Raw genomic sequence first — 21,276 nt, 5'->3', positions numbered from 1 at the left:
TTGGTTCACTATTTATTTCCCAGAACTTCCATACACCCATCCCACTACCAAAAGCAATTCAAAGCTATAAACACAACGGCTACAATATGGAAGCAAGCAATATCGTTGCTGTGGGACCAAAATTGGCATTTTGGAGATGCAAAGTTTTACAGTAGAAGGAAAAAAAACTTCTTAACTTTTAATGGAAGTCAATGTTAAAAGGTTTTACTGACATTTTTCTATGTCTATGGTTCTATTTGGAGGTAAAAATTTGTAGAACCGAAATCAAGCTTTTCTCGCCACACCCAAAGGCAAATACTTAAAGTTTTTTATATCAAAGAACAAGCTAAAAATACTGAATAAATTCATGGATTTCATGGAACGGGTAAAATGAGAGCAGTCAAAGTGAGAAATATTGACAGGGCCCAGGGCCAAAGTGAGTGAAAATTGAGTGTAAAACTACATGAGCCAACATGAAACAAACTAAAAATATCCTTTACTGGGGGATTATGGCAAAACCCAATATAAAACCATGTCATCTTAAAAAAGCTTCTTAGGATTAAATAAACCCCCTGACACTCAGCACGATGTTCATTTAAAACCAAGCAGTGTCAAACGCGATGGCATGGAGAATCACTTAGCGTGCGTAGCCCGTTTATGTTACTATGCACAAATTACAGAAATATTGCCAGATCCTCTGGTGCCCTCAGTAGAGAGAGCATGGTAAACAGAAGGCTCGCAAAAGAGGGGAGATAAAGATGCTGGATGCACGGACATCGCTTAGAGCCAGCATAAGGATTAAAGTCCCCATGCACACACACTTGCACGTGCTTATGCAAACACACATGCGCATGCAGCTTTATCCCCAGCATATGCAGGGTTAAGCAACATTTGTTTGTTGTTTGTGTGCTCGTCTGCCATGGACACAGCTGTGCAATGCACTACATGCTCCGTCACTTGCTATTTAAATTTTACACTAACAGACAGGCAGAAGCTCACCCATGAAGTAATGATCGTTATCACAGTCAGAAGGCTCTGCTTTCAAGCGTCTCCTGCAAATTCACCCAGTCTGCTCAGTCCTGCATTACCCGAGACAAAGCAGAGGACTGATCCACTTCTCAATTAAAAGGACTCAAGCAAAGGAGTCAGAAGGAGAAAAGAGCACATGATTGAATGCTACCACACGGTGGGGAGCAAGAGAGAAATGGACAAGCAGCCTCCATTTACTGACTGACCCAATGAGACAGAGTCTGATCTGGTAAGTGACCCGTGCAGCAGTCTAAACAGCTCCACCTGAGGCTGGTGGAGGCTGGATGGCATAGTGAGAGCACACAGAGAGAGCGTTCTCTGTGTGTGCATTAGCAATGGATTCCCAATAGGAGGTTATGAGGAAAGTACATCATGTTGGGTCCAAAGATTGCCTGAGGAAACATGTTTTGAAGGAGATAACATTTTACTCTTAAAAAAAAAAAAAAAAGAACCAAGATGAACAGCCCTGCTGGCCCCCATGATACATCATGTCTGCCAAAAAACTCACTAAAAAGATTTTCCTTTTATCCAGATGCCAACAACACGGCACGTCAACGCTACCTTAACTATCCAGGAGCGAGGCCATGTGGACGTCAAAGGCTTTTAACAGTCCAGAACGGGCTGAATTTACACTGCGCTTTGGTGATTTGTGAGTTTCAAGATGTGGGAAATCCCACAAGCAAGTGTTAGACCAAATGTAGCTGTGGGTTGTGTGTGGGCACGGTCATTTGCATGCGGTGAAAGTTTCACATGCTGAAACTGCCAACATATAAATATATGGCAGGGCTCACAACTAGAATGTAGGCTACACAATAGTGAGTTTGGCTGCATCTATGGTTCTCTTATCAAATATCTCCAAAATAGCAACTTTACAGAAGGAGGAAAACACCTTTCACTTTCAATAAGAGTCGATGATAAAAAAAACCTTGATCTATTGATGAAAACTATTTCTATTGTAACACTACTTTATATAACAGTAAACATTGTGCATGCTACAGAAATAAATAAACCAATCACTGAGAATAATTGTATGATCTAATCTTGACAACCTCAAGTTGTTTTGAATCATAAAGTGCCCAGATATTCTCTTCTAACCATTATCTATTAATTCCCCAGCAAGATTATACAACTGGACTCCATATAATCAATATCCATTTGGCATTAGATATTTAGATTAGGTTGGATGTAAAGCCCCAGGTCCATTGGGTTTTTGTGATAGGGGTCGCCTTGAGAAATGCAAAGCGTGGCTCCTAGCGGGGCTAGAAATCAGAGGTGTAAACCCCTTTCATTTTAGTTCAGCAGATTCATAAGCCAGCTAACACAATATCAAAACGATATATATAATATAAAAACCCCCAGACGTAAAAAAATTACTGTCCTCTCGCTTGTGTTGTATTTTAATTTTATGAGGCCATTTGATCAATCCAATGCATAAAGGTAAAATTTAAAATTCATTTTTCTGTAACAGTAATAAGTAATCTGCACTACTGGTGTGTTGTAAATTTAGTATATCATAGTATAAATCAACTGTAAATAAAGCAACAGTCTGAAATACTACAATAACTTAAACATAGGGATGAGCAATATGACAATATTGTAGCATTACTGCAACACATCACAAACTTCCTGTAGAGGGCACAAGAGCAGGCTCTCAACTCAATAATTCATAAGGGCTACAAAGAACCCCAATGCATATAGTAATGAAGGGGCAGCTGGGGCCCAGATGAAACGCAGTCGCAGGCCAGAGCTGTTTAGGTCACTGCAGGCAGCCTAGTCAGCCGAAGCTTCATTTCCCTGCGGCGTAGCAGCAACAGACGGTCTGTTGCGATGGTGTGCCATCCTGAGGGAAATCTGGTAGTGACTGATGGCACAGCGCAACATCTGGTCCTGTGGACACTCAGCACTGAAAGGCCTTGGGTAAGGAGGAACAGAAGTTGCATGGCCATGCAAAGATGCTCTAGAGGAGGCCAGCAAAGACTCCCTGTCTAATTGAATCATCTGGAGTAAATCACACGCAGCCCCCTGCTCCTTTGCAGTAAGGAATTAGAGGAGATTACATCCGAGTCCAGCCCCAGCCTGAGAACAATGGGCAGTAATCTGTGCTAATTCCACCCACCTAATCAGGGGTGAGCGGATCCCAGGCCCGGGGTTCAGCAGGGGGTCCATGCCCGTCATCACTGCCTCCAGTCAAAGAGCAGCAGCAGTGTGTGTGATTAGTAGGGATGTTAACAATTTGTTAATTCCCTTAATGCACCGAGAATAGTTCTCGCAGATTTAATGCATCAATGGCCCAAAGACAAAACACTGCATGGTACCGCCCTTGTATTTTGCATTAATTATATAATAAATACACAAAACTTCAACCAACCTTTGAGGTACCTTAATCGCTACATATTCTATGTACTCCACTAATCAAATCCTCATTATATAGAACTACAAATCCTCCAATATGAAACATTTGTGACGCCCGGAAACCAGCGCATTTACATACACCAACCTAGTCAGGCTACCGCAGTTGAGCCCAACCCATTCATGCTGAATTTCTAAGGAGTGTTTCAGCCCAGACAGCTTTTGAATAAGGCACAACACAGGACAGCCAATCAGAACAGAGAAGAAGCACAGTGAAAAAAACAGTCTGGTTAAATCTAAAGGATAGGCAGTGGTTAACAACTGGTCCTGTGAAAACTAAACAAACAATGACATACTGGTACACAAAACTGCAAAAACACTATAAAAGAGCCACAAGGAAATAAATAAAAGCATAAGAAAATGTAACATATGGGTCTTTAAGTTTCATCATAAATCCTCCTTTAGCAGAAAATTGCTCTTATTCACAGTTATAGATAGAACACATTGGTTTGGAGGAAAGAAAGTAGTGGAAATCTGCATGCTAAAGTCACATTTGAATATGACTATGATTGGCCTGTTTTATATTCTTCGGGACAGGTAACTTCCAGATAGTGGCGAATAATCACTGCCACTGCTGGCATGATAGGCAGAACCATTGAGAATTCACTGACTAAATGCTAATAAGCAGTCTCTGCACAATAACAGTCACTCAATTTGCAAGCTCCAAGCAGCAGTCTACTTAAGCAGCACTCTGTCGGTTGGGCATTTCATTAATTTAGCCATATGTGAAGAAGTATATTTCTTGCCGCAGTGTCAAAAGTTTCTGGTCTTCAAACAAGGCTCATTATCAGTGAAGGGAACTAATAGCTGGACGATTAAGTCCTCTTAAGCCCTGGCCTCAAGTAACCCTTTAGTAATGGGCACCAGTGTTCATGTAAAGTCCATTTTAAAGTCTTAGGCATCAACTAACCACTTCTGCTTTCATTCCCTGAAAAATGCTCTGCCTCAGTGGGGGGGAACCAGTCAACACTGAAGCACTGTGCAGTCTTCCCATCAGACTCGTTTTGCTACAAACAAAGCACTCTCTCAGCAACTACATCCAGCCGACACTCCTGCCAGCATGAATCCAACAGGAGGAACAAAAAAAAACAAAAAAACTCATTTCTATGGAAATATGAAACCTAGTAATAAATCTTTGGAGGTTTTCCAAGTAAAAGCATAGCTGTAATCCATTTGCAATTTTGGATTGCAAAAAGGCCCAAATTCACTAATATATAGGTCAAGCTGTTTAAAGACTTAATACATTGCAGTGAAAAGAGACAACACTTGACTGGACCTTTTCCATTTATTAATTATTCAAAATACCACCAGACACAAAGGGAAAACATAGTTATAAGCTTAGTTTATAGTTAACATTAGTCATGCTAAGAACTTACATAGCTCATTTTTCTACACTAATTTACACTTATACAAAACATGCATAATTAGCAATTATTACTAAATGACTAGTTCTGTGATTGCTAGTATAAACGAACATTAGCATTAGCTTCTTAAATAGCCCGTCATCACGGCCAGACGTGAAAGTGTTAAAAACAGGAAAAATGGGCAAGCAAAAGAATCTCAGACACTTTGTCCAGGGTGAAATTGCGATGGCTAAATGACTGGGTCAGAGAATCTGTAAAACACCAGGCAGGTCTTTGTGGGGTGTTCCTGGTATGCAGTGGTCAGTACCTACCAAAAATGGTTCTTGGAAGGAACCACCTATAAACCAGCGACAGGGTCATGGGCACCTAAGGCTCTCTAAAGTGATCCATGGAGGCCCCACCTCTGAAAAACTGTAAAAAGTGAAGGCTCTGGTGGTCTGGTCTTCTTCTCCTTGTACTTCTACAGGTTGTTTACATTTTCTGGTTATTTCTACATCAGCCTGAGTAAGCTTCCCACACCTAACTCAAACAAACACTTTCAACTCAGCCAGCTCTCAGACTTCCACTGCTGCAGCTGCTGTTTCACACAGACGTCTCCGATGGATGGGACAGTGTAACACAGTGATGTAATGCCACACGTCACAAACAATACATTTCCGTGTAAGCGACTAATGCTGACGTTAAGAGGGGGCGAACTGCAGTCAAATTGGACCACAGTCTGTCCTCACAAGAGTAAGTTGGGCATTTTGCTAAGCTAGTCTTTGTGGCTTTGTGGACTCAACGTTCAAGTGGTAACATCAAAAGTAAGAAAGATCCACTCCTTAAAATGTCTGTTACTAGTTTTAAGAGTCATTAATAATTAATAGGTAGCATAAAATGATAGTGAGTGTATTTGGTCTTTTGGCTGAAGCTTCACACGTCAAACATGCAATTGTACAGCAGCAAAAAACAACCGTCAATAGAGGTCTATGTGGAAAGATTTAATTACAGGTCATTTTTGAGTATTTCTATTGGCCCATCATGAAGTGTTGATACAATCTGAAGAACTGCCCGATTTAAATGATCTCAAAAAGTGGAAAAACAGCAAATATGGAAATACCACGTTTTTGTGTGACAACAACATTGTTACATATCAACTGTTAGCATTTAAAATAAAAATTTTAAAAAAAAGTTTGGCTATGGATCTGTATCGACCGATCTTCAGCCTAAATCTGCAATCAGCAATCTTCCAATATTTTTCAAACTTGGCTGATCCTGAGAATCAATCAGATCATTTTCACTCCTCAATCACACTGTAGTGAGATTGCAGAAACCCATTTCAGCCAGTGTTGTACTCCATTTGTTTTGTTTGTTTGTTTTATTTGTCAGTCAGGAGTTTTGGTGTGTTTTTTAACTGTATCTGACCCAAACGCAAGTATTTGTAGAATGTGTAAAAACAAACTAACGCATGGGGGAAGCAGAGTAAACCTGGATGCACCATTCAGCTCAGCACAGTACAATGAGTATTAGAACACAGCAGAGCTAACAAACACTCCTAACCACACAAAAAAGACAGTAAACAGTGCAGACCACATTAATAACCATGCCAAAAAAAAACAAAAAAAAAACAGCAGCAATAGTTGGAAAGCTAAAGAAATTGTGCCCAAAGTGATGAAGTTTTTAGTCCTGGATTAGCAGCCCTTTTCAGTGGTGTTTCCACTCTTTCTGGTGTTTCCACATTCTGCATGGGAATTCACAGGCTTGAAGTTCTACAGTGTTTTGAATGTGATTGATTCCAAAAACGCAAAGCACATTTTTAATCTACAAAAGCCTGGCGATAATGCAGTACCAAGTAATGCCTGGAAAGGTTAACGTGGGATCCAACCCCTCCCTCAATCAGTATCGGAAAACACCAACAGGTCAATCTCTCTAGCATCTCATATCAGGACCATATAGTTTCATTTTAAAACAAGTTCAACTGGCGTTCTACAGACTGCATATGGAAAAAGGGGACACTGGTTATGCAAAGAGTAAAGAATCTGGCAGAACAGCAGGTTGTAGGTACACAGATGCAGACTGGGCTAGGAAATTCACAGGTATCACAGCGTTTCAAGCACAGCGGGTGTGGAAACATCTGCCCAAAGACACAAACGATGCTCTGGAGACGAGTGCTTTTTTCGTGACAGCAGTGTGACAGCTCTCAGCACTCTCGTTTTACTCTGTAACAAATGAGCATGACCGTTTCTCATTCCCCTGTGTGGATTTCTGCCCAAATGAATGCTGGGCTGTTTTTTCACTCTCCAAGACTGCTGTTGGAAAACTTTCTCTCGTTGCCTCATTAACCACCAGGCTGCACGCGAAAACGTTCGCAGTATGCTTTGTCACCCTGTATTAGGCATCCAGCCAAGCATGTGAAGCCCATAATGTGTCTAATATAACATGACCGCTCTTCCCTATGGCTGCTTCGGCATGAGCGTATAAAGCCTGTGCAGCCTGCCCAGTTCCCTGCTGACCACCTGCATCGAGATAACCATTAAACAGAAAACAGAAAAGAAGAATTGACATTCAATAGGAAGCCTGAGAATGAAGGGGACAGTAACAAGAAACCGAGGGTGGCATGGGGAGCAGAAGGGGAGGGAGAGTGTGGCAGTGTGAGACAGGCCAAATGAGATACGCTCGCCACAGATGCCCTTGAAAGTGTCTGCTTCATTACTGCACCAGCAACACTCTGTGCCGATAGGACGGAGAGGCGCTCGCACTGCAAACCCTCTTTGTCAGCCTCAAGTGGCCAGACTCAGCTCAAATACACTCCAGGCCCAAAAGTATCCAGACACCCCTAATAATTAGTAAATTCAGCTACTCTAAGGCGTACCCATTGCTGACACAGGTTTTCAAATTGCACATACAGAGCTTGTAAAATAGAGAATAAGAAAGAAACTGTAGTAGAGAAATAATGGAGAAATAATGGAGACACTCAGCTGCTCCCACTCCTAAAATCCTAAGATCACCATGCCGATGCCAAGCACTGGCTAAAGGGGCATAAACCCACCAAGCATTGAGCTGTGGAGCAGTGGAACTGCATTTTTTGGAATGATGAAGTTCCATCCAAAATCTCTGAGATGACTTCGGAGTGTCGTTTAGGATCCAGAATTAATCCCCCAACACGGTACTTGATGCTCCTATGGCTGAATGCAACCAAATTCTCACAGCAATGTTTGAAAACACAATGTAAAAGTTCTCTCAGAAGCGAAGAGGTTGTTTCTCTAGCAAGATAAACTCCCTAATAATTCTACTGATTCCAAAAGCAATGCTGGATGAACAGGTGTCTTCTGCATTCCACAGAGTCCCTCAGCAGTACCCTGATGTTTCCTTCACACATAGCACAGGCTGTGGGTTAAGGGAATTGCCGTTGGTTTAATAATGTCACACAACGGCACCATCAAACAGGGAGCAACAAGCGCTTTTCAGTAGACATGCAATGACTGTGTAAATTTTCCTGCAACTTCCAGTGAAGCGATTAACCGTTGTTCACTGGTTCCTGCACAGGCTGAAGTTCCTTTCCAACTAAATGTTTAATGTTTTCACTCCCTGTGGTTTGGAACCGCCCTTAAATGCCTCAATATCCTGTGGACTGTACTTTGCAGGAAACTGCCAGGATGACTGGAATGCACCTAGAGTGACGAATATACTATCCATGCCATTTCATTTTCATATGTAGCTGAGAAAATACTACAGAGATCAGAAATATCAAGATTGGTATTGAACCTAAATTGCAGGCCACAGCGAGCATTAGCCCATATTCTCGGAAATTCTGGGATCTGTCATCATTAAAAGCAAGATTTATGTCATTAAGCAGAGAAACATCTGCACACCAAGTCCCCTAGCCACCCAAAGGCGAGAAGCATACAATTCCACATTTTCTCATTAAAGGCTCAACACATCTCAAGCCTTGAAAAAAGGCCTTAGAAACTTCAAAAAAAGACTACGAAACGAGAACATGACAGTTTAACTAAATGGCAAGACCAAGTGAAAGACTTATAATACTGTTTCACTGGTTAAAACTGGTTCTTTTAGACAGAACTGGAGAGGAGTTTTTACTTAACTACAAAGATGACTTCCCTACTCAGGAGCAAAACTAGCCACAGGGCTTTCTGAGACAAAGCGCAAACAGATACCCAGCAATTACCTCCCCAAATGTCCCCCAAAAGAATCTCTTGGGTTCACTTAGTCTTCACATGAAAAGAAATACAATGTTGGTAGAAAACTCTTGACTTCTTTGGTGCTTCTCTTTCTGAGTCTTCTTTTTAAGCACTATCTAATGACAAATGGAGCAGAAAACGCTCCCTCAGGCGTCACAAAAGCATACAGAGGCTCTTTTTGACGTTCAGTGCTCCCATGTCATGGGAGACTGTAATTAAAGAGTGGTTTAGGGATATGACCTCACTGGCACAGGAAAACTTAACTGCAATGCTGTGTGTGTTCCAATTCCTTCAAAGTATGGGAAACACCTATAACTGGCTCTTGCTTAAAAACAGGACACTGCAGTTGTGTCATTGTGCAGAAAAGACAGACAGGCTTGTGGCTCAGAAATGGATTCACTTCCAGCCATGAAATCTGCTGATCATCAAACATGATTATCAGTTTGATGCATTGCTTCCCGTACAATTCTGCCATTACATTCCAGTATCTAGTTTGGATTCCAAATACCTGAAAATAATCAATTTCGTTCTTTAATTCAGTGCCTCTTTCTTTAAAGCTAATAATTGCACCATCAATCTTAACAGGCCAAACACTTATTATTATATTTTAAAATATTATTATACTATACCTATTATGGCCATCTTAAGCTTAACTTAATTGCATTTAAGTGCAGTTTCTAGAGTAACTTAGCGTGACCGCAGCTCAGCAGTGTTGCTGCGATATGTGTTGGTTGTTAAGGTGTTCCTATGGTATGCTGTCAGTCAAATAGCTCATCCAATACGGTGTCTAGAAACCTTTGGCTACAACGTGGGGTGCCAAAACATTTACTCAAAAGGTGCTTGGTCCAAAAGATCCTCAATGCACAGGCAGAACTGGAGAGCATGAGAGCTCTCAGCTGCTGTGTGAGAGAGCTGACCATTGAGACATCCTTTTTGGACATTCTGCCATTCATTCCTATTGGGGGGGTGTGTATGATCATTTTACAAAAACTGCAAGTTGGAATCGTTGGATCAAAAGGCACTCCTAAGCCTATACTACGCTATAAGTTCTACAATTGTGCCAAATTTGGAGAAATAGGACTTGTAGAGAGTTTGAATTTTTGAATTACTGCCACATTTACGGATGTGGAAGAGGCAATGCTGGATGAATTACATCCATCTGAAAAACATGGCCATTACAAAAACCCTAACTAACTAAATAATAAAATAAATAATAAAATAAATAAATAAATAAATAAATAAATAACACACATGTTCATGTGATACTAAATTAATATAAAAAACAACAAACATAATTATTCTACTGCCCATGGCTGACACAACTAGGCTTTCCAGAAAGTACAAACTCAAGAGTGCAAGTGCTTCACGATTGCCTCCAGTCCACATCAGGGACATTAAGAAAAGCCTGACTCCCCTAGGAATCAAAGTGCATTAGTTTGCGCTACAATCCCACTCTTCCCTGAAGCAAACAGCAGAGCACTACAGAAATCCTTTCCCATCCTCTTCCATCTCTTTAGTGCTTATATCAAAACAGCGAGCGAGAGAAAGAAAGAGAGAGCAAGACCGAGCTAAACAACGAGCAGAAAAGGGTTAGCAAAAGTCAGTGGACGGATACATGTTCAAGTGCATTATAGAACCAGCCAAGGCACCTGAGGGAAGGATGGGGAGAGAGACAGAGAGAGCCAAAAAGAACCTGAAACAGCAGTTACAACATCCAGAGTCTGAGAGGTCAAACAAGTGACATGCAAAGTTAAGGAGATTACACAAGCAGAGCACTGAGAGCATGTACTGTGACAAGCAAAATCCGGATCTCAGTGTTGTGTGGCCAAGCAGAGTAGGTGCCAACGCATACTTATCAGTCGCAAGTGCATGCTGTGCACTAAAAGGGGGGGTGGGGTGGGGGGTGGGAGGGGTGTGCTGAAACAAACTCAAATTAGACTGGGATGGAGTTCTGCTGTGTTAGCAACCCTGTGGAAAAACTCACCTGGGTATAGAAACACCATTAAAAATTTTGAGTCAGCTGCACCATTAACATACTCGAAAGTCATTAGTCCTGTTCGGATAGGATGAGTTTATCAGGAGGACGCCTGGAACAAATGCTTTACACGTCTCCTCAGTGATACAACTCACACAAACCAGGACGAGTGAGCTCAGGACCAGAACGTTTGCAGCAATGTAGTCACAATCACAACAGTTGCGTCCAAACTATTGAAGAAACTGGGTCTTATTATTTTCTGTTAAGTTCCAATTATAATTTTTGTTTTGCAATTCCAAAAATGTTTTTTTAATATGTAGAGGGGGATATTATATGTAATGTGTGTTACATATGTGACAATATGTAATAATTGCAAACCCACACTGTCCAGCGTCTGCACTGTTAACTGATCATGCTACAATAACAAACTAACTAATGGATAAAGGCGATACTTGTGATTGGTGAGCAAGCGTAACGAGGTGCCTCATCCTGATTAATTCATTAGTTAGTTATTAATGTGTGCCATGCTCCACTTCCAGCAGGAATGATGTGAGAAATCCAAACAGTCACAGGAGATGCATTTACAATGCCAGGTGTGCATAGTTATGCGTTTTGGCAATCATTTGTGATTGGATCACAAATGTCAGGTGTGAAGAGGGCCTTGGACACGCTTGGAGATGAAATACAGCACATTGCAGTGTTCAAAAACCTATTTCCCCAATGCAAGGCAACATCTGCCTGGAAGATCGGGTGTATCCTGACTGGACTGAAATGATATGACCACCTACTGAGTTCAGTGAAAAACAGTAGTTAGAGGAGGGAAAAAAAAAAACAGACATGAGAAATCCGGAAAGACATAAAATCACAGAGGAGCCTCAGCGAAAGTGAGAATTACTGCAGGGCCTCATGATCACTGTGTTTTTTGGAATACATAGTGTCCCAGAAATAATTGCAATAAATTATACTGTCATTTTAAGTCCATTTTATGATAAGGATTATATAAAAGCATAATATTGCAATTACAGCCTTTTAAGGAGCAGTGAAGTTTTTATCAGAATAATCAGACAGAGGTTCCAAGCGGCTTGGCGGTCTAGGGCACTACAGCTATGGTCTGGGGTTCAAATCCCGAACAATGCTGCTTTGCCATCAGCGGCTAGTCAGAGAGAGCACAATTGGCTGTGAGGTCTCCTCTTATCACTCTTAAAGCGATGTTGGCCGGCACAAGCGATGTGGCGGAGCTGGACACCCAATGGCTTACGGCAGTGCCTCATTGGTGACGGTTCAAAATGCTGGCTTCATGACATGGCCGGCACCAATTTAGGAGTTTTAACATAAATAAATAAATAAGCCAAGAATGTAGACATTGGAATTAAATGTCCTACATGAAGAAAATGAAATCAGTGTTCTTAAACAAAGTCGACACACCGGCTCCTTTCCACTGATGGGCTCTTTTCACTCATTCGGCTTAAAGCCAAATGTTCCCACGCAGAAGCTGTGGAATGCGTCACTGCATGTACTCCTTTCCTACATGATAGATGTCGCTGTCTGCTCACAGACACAGAGAGAACAGTGCAGTGTGATTGGATAAAATCAGCAAAAGTAAACACTACAGACAATATCAAGGTCAGTAAAAATGATCAAGGTCATGTCCCTATATTGTACGATAAGTCGATAACGATTACCATGAGACCTACCAGGATGCCACATAAACTCTGTCCTGTCTGAATATGGTTACAGTCACAGCGCTACAAACAAAGAAACAACAGCTTTCTTGTAAACATGAATTAAGAAGTAAGCTAAAAAACCTAGGGTCTGTGTAATGGAAGCAGTCACCCTAAGCTGTCTTTCCACTTAAATCAGGGCTCTCCATCTGGCAGGGATCGAGGACATGACAGAACAGTCTCCCAGTCTTTTTAGTTCTCTTCCTGACAGCCCATTTTGCCGCCAAGATCCTTCCTCTGGTTTCTCAATAACCTCCTGAAAGTGAAGCGCCTGATATCTGGTATAAAACAGCCATTATAGACACAGACAAACCAACAGAAACAGGCCTGACAGATATCCATCAGCAAAGACTTGCTGATTTATTTCTTGGGGAGGCAGCATGTGGGTGATCTAGATTCTCTCCCTGTCCTTGGTGTCTAGCTAAGACTACACACAGCCTTCCCCAGGGAGTCCACATCTGACAAGAAGCCTTGAATGAGCCTTGACACCTGCCGAAACCTAAAACGGTACAGAGTGTGCCTCTTTACAGTGAGCAAAATGCATGTAGGTTACCCTGGAACTGAGAAAAGTGTCTTTAATTGAACTGAGAAATGAACTGCAGCTCATTCAGATCGTCTCAACAGATGCGCCTGGTGGCCTAAAGAACATTCCTGCCTAAAGGCAAATCCCTGACACGACTAGCAACCATTCAGCCAGTGTTCATTAAAGTATTGAAGGCAATAAAGCCTCAGCAACGGAATGAGTGGACTAAGAAAAAGTGCTTCGAGTTCTCTGGCACAGATCCAATCATCAGGACAAATCACATCCAGTACGGTCATAGTCACAGACTGCAGCCTCAGGGTTCTGCCTGTGGCCAAAATAACTTAATAAACACAGAAAATAAGAACACAAACCATTGTCTTAGCGTGCCCAGATGAGATATGATTCTACTTTCCTGCATAAAAAGCACACCAACTACATCATTTCTGTTTTACGTCCTGTATCATCAAAATCCTGCTCTGAGAGACTGTGAACAGTTTAGAGGGACGGTGGTGGTTCAACATCACTGTGGAACAACAGATAGTTCTTGTGTTCTTGCAGCGGCACCATCAGAAATGCGACTGACTATTTGAACTGCAAAGAAACAAACTCTGCAAGTTCTGTCATCATCTACCAGCATATAGGACAAGCACAAGCACACATACACAGCGAGGGAGAGCATCCGATTGCAATCCGATCACAATGCTTCTTGGGGGTCTTCACACCTGGTTTTCATGTGAAATCCGAATGTGATGCAAGCACCAAATGCACTTTAATGCCAGGTGTAAACAGGCTCACTGTGACAGTTCTGTATGATTATACAACACTACAGGCTTACCACACTAACATATTACTGGTGTCCCATACTTAAGACAACCATTAAATGCACAGGGACTGTACCGTGTGAGCCACCTTTTGACTCTAATTACACGAAAAGTTTAACAAACCCCCTCAACATGTTTTACATGCACCCAAGTCCGTCTCTGTATTGCAAATCAGATTAAAAACAGCACAGAACACCACTGTAATACTGTAGGCCAACATTCTGAAGCTGAAAACTACGGGAAGTCACATTTAAAGCAAAATCAGTTAAGGTCAGCAATAGCCTGAGTGTTTGAATTACTGAAGAACAAGCATTAGCTATGCCCCAGTGCTAATCATCATTTATGCACTCACAAATGTACTACCAAGAGAACAGCATGTCATTTTGTGTAAATTAAAGCTGGGAAGGAAAATGGAGACCCATGCTTTCAATTATTCAACAACTGAGTCACACATAAAAACCTTCAAAAATGCAAAACATCTCAAAGGGAAAAGTGATGCAAGTTAAGACACTGTTCATCGAAGTGGGCAAAAAGCAGCACAGCACTCTACAGCAAAGGCCAATGTGCCAATATGCTTTGCATAAGATACATACACCGACTGAAAACGTGTCATATCTTTACAAAACGACATTCAAAACTTACTGCGTTCAGACTTCAGCACATCCTGTTTGGCAGGAGGGCCTTTGCCAAAGATAAACAGTCTCATTAGCAGCCAAGAGCTGTTCAGGAATTCCCTGGCAATTTGCTCTTTGTGGTTTAAAGTACACACTTGGCATTAGCGTGTGCCTGGTTCCTCGCGGGGAATGTTTGTTTCTGATTAAGGCCCTCAGTGCCTACCTTTGAGGCCTCCGAAGTGCTGTAAGAGAGCCCAGTCCCCTGGCTTGAGCGTCTCAAAAGCCGAGGAAAAGGAAACAAGTGCTCCATAAATCTCCCCTCGGAGAGTGTCTCCAAAGAAACTGCTGCAAATTATCTGACAACTGTGGCATGTTGCTCCAATTAATTCTTCACCAAGGTTACATGCGTTCAGACATATTTCACGCTTCTGTCTTGCGAGCTAGGCGAGGCCTATTGCTGTTTGGTGTCAAAACTGGGCACTGGAATATGCTAATGAGAGATTAAAGGACAGGCTTGCCTTCGGGATTCACATTTGTACACACTCAAGAGGAAAACAACTCAACTCAACAACTCAATTTTACTAATGTCATTGCTTATCTGTAGTGTTGGGGGATGTGAGGAACAAAGTATAATTAACAAGAGTTACATGGAACTGACATATATACCTCAAACACTGCTGTGTCTTAACTGAAAAGAAATTCTGGTGTAACTAAAGCAGGGCTGTAAAACAGGGCAATTCCAAAACCCCAGAACTGTTTTATCAATCAATCTTGACTTAGTCCCGCCCTCAAAACGTACATCTATTCTCCACTTCGGGAGAATATGGTGTTGTTGACACTTGAGAGCAGCAGATCACAGAAGTACTCTGGAAACATTATCAGGAAACGGGCTGCTATGCCGATCAGGTCTCATGGCTGGTGGTCTTTCCTGTGCCTGTGTCTGTGGCAGGGTAACTTCAAATTCTCGGAGCGTGTGGGTTTCTGTGCTAGGCTAAATCCCTAGCTGACCGGCTCTTCTGCCTTGTCCACTCCCTCAAAAACAAACAGTACCTCAAGTGACAACCAAACTAGAGCTAACCACAGTAGCTAACTACACACCACAAAGAGGACCCAGAAAAAGCATGTTTCATTTTGAGGCAAAACAACAGGGTGGTAACTAGGCTTCTAAAATAGCATCTATGTGTTTTCACCCCAAGCAAAGTCAAATGTTTACTATTTATACATCAACCAACAACTAGAAATACTCAAGTGCATTCTGTGGCACTCGCATAAGAGAAGAAAATTCTATTTAAGCGCATTTAAAACCCAAACTCCTTCCATACGTACTCCATGCCTGTCCCTGCAAGTAATTTGTGAGTGTGTGTGGTAACTATGACAGCTGACTACGCAACTTTGACTGTGGATGTGACCAGCGCGGCATGAGAACCGCAAATTCTGCAAGCAATCTGCTGAAGCATCTAATCATGCTAATATGAAACTCATGGCTAAAAATCCCTGTGCTGAGCTCCAATCTCACCTAAGCAGACCTGATTGGATTTTCATTTGGGAACAGCCACGTAAGCATTACAATTGAGGCAGCTGTTCTTTCCCCCCTCACACTCTGAAATTGGTACAGATCTGTATGGGTTTAGTAAAGTAACTTAGAATTAATGAAGAGTGAGATTACATGTTCCAGGAAGTAATAAGTAATCCCATTTACAATTTGGATTAGATTACTTTTTTTTTTTACTACACAAACACTGCTTTTGGTACAAAATCTCAGTCTCCAAGACAAGAAATGAAAGTTTTCGACCATTTTATCAGATTATTCAACATGAAAATTTCATATTTTCAAAAGGAGCAGTTAAGGGGGTTCTTTTAGCTATATTCATGTTATAAGCCTCATCCCTAAATTCCAACTTTTTGCTCAAATCTGATCACTCTAACTTAAAGGTTCACATTTGTGGGGAAGTAATTGGTTACTGTCTTCAGCGTAAATCAACCTGCTGTGAAATGACCTGCAGATGCAATTCCAAATCAAGAAACGCCACCAAAAGAACCATGTGCATCATAAAGCCTTCAATTTCACGACTTATCTAGTGCACTATATAGGGACTAGGGAGCCATTTAAGAATCAGTCCATGTAGCAGCTGCTGCAAAGATTATCTGATTCTAACAGCGCTCAGCTGTTCATTAATGCAGTGAAAAGAACGCTGAAGTGTGGCGGGGGCATATGGAGGACATGAATTTTGGTCGTGATCTGAATGTGTACAAGGTCAGGACTTGGATATGCATCTGATCCAAGATCACATATGAAAGTAGCAGAGATGTGATTTGCGTGTCCATCGATGGATTTGCTGCACCGCCATCTTGAACTAGGGCATGTTAATTATGGGAGTGTAAGTAGCATTAAAACAAAGACAAAACAAAGAATTTGATAGTGCTGTGCCTGTAGCCCTGAGTTTGACACTTCTATGTACCAAACACATTATTCAACTGTGCCAAGGTAAGTCCAGCTCTTCATTCTATGGCACCTTTAAAAGCAGTTGCACAGTCATCTCAGAGTTTTCAGTATATGTTAGATGGAATATAAGAACCACAGAATTAATTGGTCTTTCCAGTGGTTACACACTTCAACAGCAAAAGCAATAGCATCCCTGATAACACTGCCAGCTGCTACTGGGGTAGCAATGAAGTCAAGAGCTGTGAGGAATAAGAAACGCCTTTCTCCACTCTGCACTACGTACTCTATTCGAATAACAGTGCTTCTTTAAACTCCCTGAAATTTGTGAATATCAGTCAGCTCACCTCCTACAGCTTCTGAAGCAGTTTGCTTGCGCAGTCCTGTTTGTGTACCAGAACCTCCCCAATCTTTTCTCAATATTCACCGCTACTGTCTACTAGCACAACTTGCTCATGCTTCAAATTAGGTCACAATGATTTAATCTGATGTGGTGCCACTCCAATCTCGCTCACTGCCTCATTAGAAGACGCCTTTCCATCATAACCAGTTTCAACAAAGTCAGTGACTTTCTTCATTAAACATCCGAGGCCTACATTTTCCATTTTGCAATGAGAATATGCAGAACATGAATTACACACAATTAGGTTACATTCGTCACTGCTGTAGTGATCTATGCATTTCATATACTGTAAAGGAGGTTTCATCATTTGTTGGCAGTGCAATAAAACTGTGGAGATGATCAGCCTAAAAATTCTAAACCCTGCCTATGCATATTAGAAATATGAGTCAAAGTGCCTGGGGCATATGCTTCATGGGCTGGAAACAGTGGTTCGGAGAAGCCTCATTCCTTTTTTTCCAAGGGGTTCATTTTCTCGAACAACAGAAACTGCAGTCAGAAGGCCAAAACCTTACAAGAAGGTCAAAACATACAAAATGTCAGTGTCTGAGGTTTCTTATCAGACTTCACTTCAAGCTTGAACAACCAAAGTGAAAGCAAACAGTTCAGAAAAAAAGGTTCTGCTTAAAGAGCAGACCTGCTTTAGTGGTTTTGTATTTTTTGAAGCAGTGCAGCACACCATGAAAAAGAACATTAACAAACGTAGAATTCCAAGCCAGCTGTTTTGCAACTTTTCTGATGTTATTAATCTATACAGAGTCATAACAGCTTTCTCCTATAAAATGATTGTCAGTAGCCCCGCTTCATTATTAGGTCAGACTGGTCTGACAAACCAACAAAACCACACGTCAACGTCTCAAGGTGATGACATACCATCTGATGCAAAAGTTTGGGCACCCCTGGTGTTGTTTATTACATCAATACATAAATACACATTCTCTTCAGACCCACATTTCTGCATATTCCCAAGCATGTTCTGTGTTTACTTTAATTTAATTTAATTTAATTTAAAGAAGCAATATGCAATATTGGTATTTTTTGCTCACAGGCTTCCATACAGGTGGAGTTGGAGTAATGGACTGTCACAGGAACATAACACAATATTGCACAAACATGACTCAGGTTACATTGCCTGATATGAAAATAATAGAATCTATTTTGTACAGATCAATGATTGTGAAGCTAATTTTAAGGTAGAAGTTCTACATACTGTTGCTTTAACACATTAATGTTTCCTCTGTTGCCAAAGTGCCTTTTTAATTTATTTATTTCTTTTTTTAAATCAAGAAAGCTGTTCCTACAGCACTGCCCACTGAGCATGCTATGAAAGCTCAACAATTCTCTGTGGTCAGTAACTATAATAGAGTTGGTGGCCTTTTTCCACCCACACTGATGGTATAGGGAAGGGCCATGCTACTGCTGCAGCTGGAGCAAAATAAAAAAAGAAGCCAATTTAATCACAACACAACAAACATTTAGAGGCAACTACATCACAGATTTGCCTAAATAAAAAATATTAAATTCTACAGCACACTCCACGCTACACCCAACCTAGCAACACTCTTTTCTATAGTCTCACGGAGTAGGAAAAACATAAGGCTTACTGAATTTTCTAACCTTAGGCAGAAGCAAATCAACACTTCACCTCTGCTGCACCACGGACACTGAATACTGATGGTGAGGGTGCTGAATTTTCAGTTACTCCCTCTCCAGTAACCTTGCAACCCTCGATTGCTGATCATTGTGCGTTACAGGGCTCAATTTTGACTCTGGGAGCAAGCTGATTCTATTATAAGGAGGTCTTAGTGACTCCATAGTCCTTCCATTACCACTGAACAGGCCTGCCTAATGATGTATCTATCCATCTTGTGCTCACACTGCTATCGCTTTTCGCAGTAATATTTATGTGTGGGGGAGGGAAACTGACCTGTATTTCCTCATAGGCTTCGTCGATGGTTGTAACCTGGTGTTGCTCGTGTAAGGCAGGCTCATCGCAGAAGAAGCAAACCAGGCTTTTGTCACTGAGGCAGAAGAGCTTGACCTTCTCGTGGTCCTTGCACGGGTAGGAGCTCCTCTGGGCGTTGAGGATGGCATCCAGCGGGAATGCCGAGTACCTCTCTACGATGTTGGAGAGCTTGAGGCTTGGCGAGAGAAGCGGGTCCGCGAAGGTCCTCCTGCACTCGGGACAGTCCCGCGTGCCGTGGTGCTCTTGCCTGTTCCAGTGCTCTGTGATGCACTTTCGGCAGAAGTAGTGCTCGCAACCGAAACTGACCGGGTCTTGGTAAATGCTCAGGCAAATCGAACACAGGAGCTCGTCCTTCAGACAACAAGCCATTTGCATGTACGGAGGGGCCAGTGCATTCAGTATTCAGAGAACTGAAAGACGGCAGCGCTGGGCTAGCTGTGTGTGGAAATGCTCTACTAAATATCAGAGTCAGAGAAACAGCTGGACTGAACAATGTTCGTGCTGCTTCTGTCTTCTTCGACCTGAGTCTCAGCCTGGCTCCTTCTGTTGCGGTGATTGTCCGTGCCTCCTGATGCTTTGGTAGACCTGCTAAGAACAGAAAAAGGCAGACAGTGAAGGAAGTGAAAGGTTGTGGTGTAGCTCTCCAGACAGACATTCAACTTGAAGAAGCAACACCTAGCTAGCTAACATCATCTAAACACTTCCACACATCCGAGCATTCCCTCCAACTGACTTGCTACAGACGGACACAGGTAAAAGAGAAAGGTGGAACCAGTGCGTGGGAGTATTGGGCAGATCGGTGAAGCCTAACCATGACTGTTACTTTCATTTTTCCTGACGAGGAAAACGCCAGCTGTAGGGAGGCGTAAAGGATGGCCAGCTCACTCCAAAGTGACCCAGCAAGGGCTGTCGCCGTCCTCTGGCGTCGAGTGGCAAAATACATCTAGCTGATTAAACAGAGACTTTTCAATTAGGATAGAAAACAGCTCAAGAGTTTAAGTGACAGTCATCAGTTAGCTAGCGTTACACAGCCAGCGTTAGCTACGAGTCCTGCCTGCCAGCCCGCCAGCCAGCCCGCAGACGCAGCTGCGCCTTACCCTCCTCCTTATAGCCGCTGCAGGTCGTTGACGACTCCGGTTAACTACAGAGAAGTTAGCTAGCAGCTAAAACACGCTTCTGGAAGGCTTTCTTTTCCCCTTCAACCCTCGTTAATGTCCTAGCTGTCCTTCAAATCTCGCTAGCTGACTAATTAGCTAGCTGGGCTGCTAGTTGAGTCGCTAGCTAATGTGTAAACACGGCTAGCTGCGCGAGACATATCTATCTACATAATAGCTACCCACCGCCACCGCGCTGCCGAAACATTAGCTGGCTATAACATTAACGGCCGGCTCGCTTACCCTAAACAGCTCGGAAAGGCTCCCGTCCGCGCATTCACATGTCAGGGTGGTGTATAATAATTTCACACTGATAACTTCAGCCTGTCAGCCCGCCGTGCGAAGGGCTCTCCGCTCTCGCCGTTCCTCAAATCCCCAACTGATCGCAACGGTGTCCAGGGAGGAGCAGAGCGCAGCAACGGCGCAAACCAACTCACCCCGGAGGGCGTCCGACGAGGCAAATGCAAGCGGTACATTATTGCCACGTTATGTTTATTTGTCCTTATCGAAAAAACAATAATAGTCAACTACATAAGTAACAAACTCGTCCTTCCCCTTTCACTAGGTCACTAGGTTTATCACCAACCGCCAAGCAGCGCGGACGGACTCCCCTCTGCTGCGCTAATGGTATGTTCCCACACGCACAGTCCTTTTCCACAGTCCACCTAAAATGAAAAGTCACAGTCAGTGATTTCGTGGATAG

At 42.4% G+C, this 21,276-nt stretch overlaps 1 protein-coding gene across 3 annotated transcripts in view; it reads right to left on the bottom strand.

The window, feature by feature from the left end:
- The window catches only part of LOC140543120 (E3 ubiquitin-protein ligase TRIM62), a 44,536-nt gene extending 23,596 nt beyond the window's left edge, over nucleotides 1-20,940 (bottom strand). For 2 of the 3 annotated variants that reach the window (XM_072666144.1, XM_072666146.1), the window contains exons 1-2: nucleotides 20,817-20,940; nucleotides 19,381-20,007 (exon numbers count right to left, since the gene is read on the bottom strand). In XM_072666144.1, the coding sequence (XP_072522245.1) occupies nucleotides 19,381-19,794 (414 nt within the window). In that variant the 5' untranslated portion in view covers nucleotides 19,795-20,007; nucleotides 20,817-20,940. The remainder of the gene's footprint in view (nucleotides 1-19,380; nucleotides 20,008-20,816) is intronic. The other variant, XM_072666145.1, reaches the window with a different exon arrangement.
- Between the last annotated feature and the right edge of the window lie 336 nt (nucleotides 20,941-21,276).

The sequence above is a fragment of the Salminus brasiliensis genome, chromosome 21, assembly GCF_030463535.1.
Source record: "Salminus brasiliensis chromosome 21, fSalBra1.hap2, whole genome shotgun sequence".
Classification (NCBI taxonomy): Eukaryota; Metazoa; Chordata; class Actinopteri; order Characiformes; family Bryconidae; genus Salminus; species Salminus brasiliensis.
Note: the sequence above shows the minus strand (reverse complement) of the source record. Positions and strands in the feature narration are given on the sequence as shown.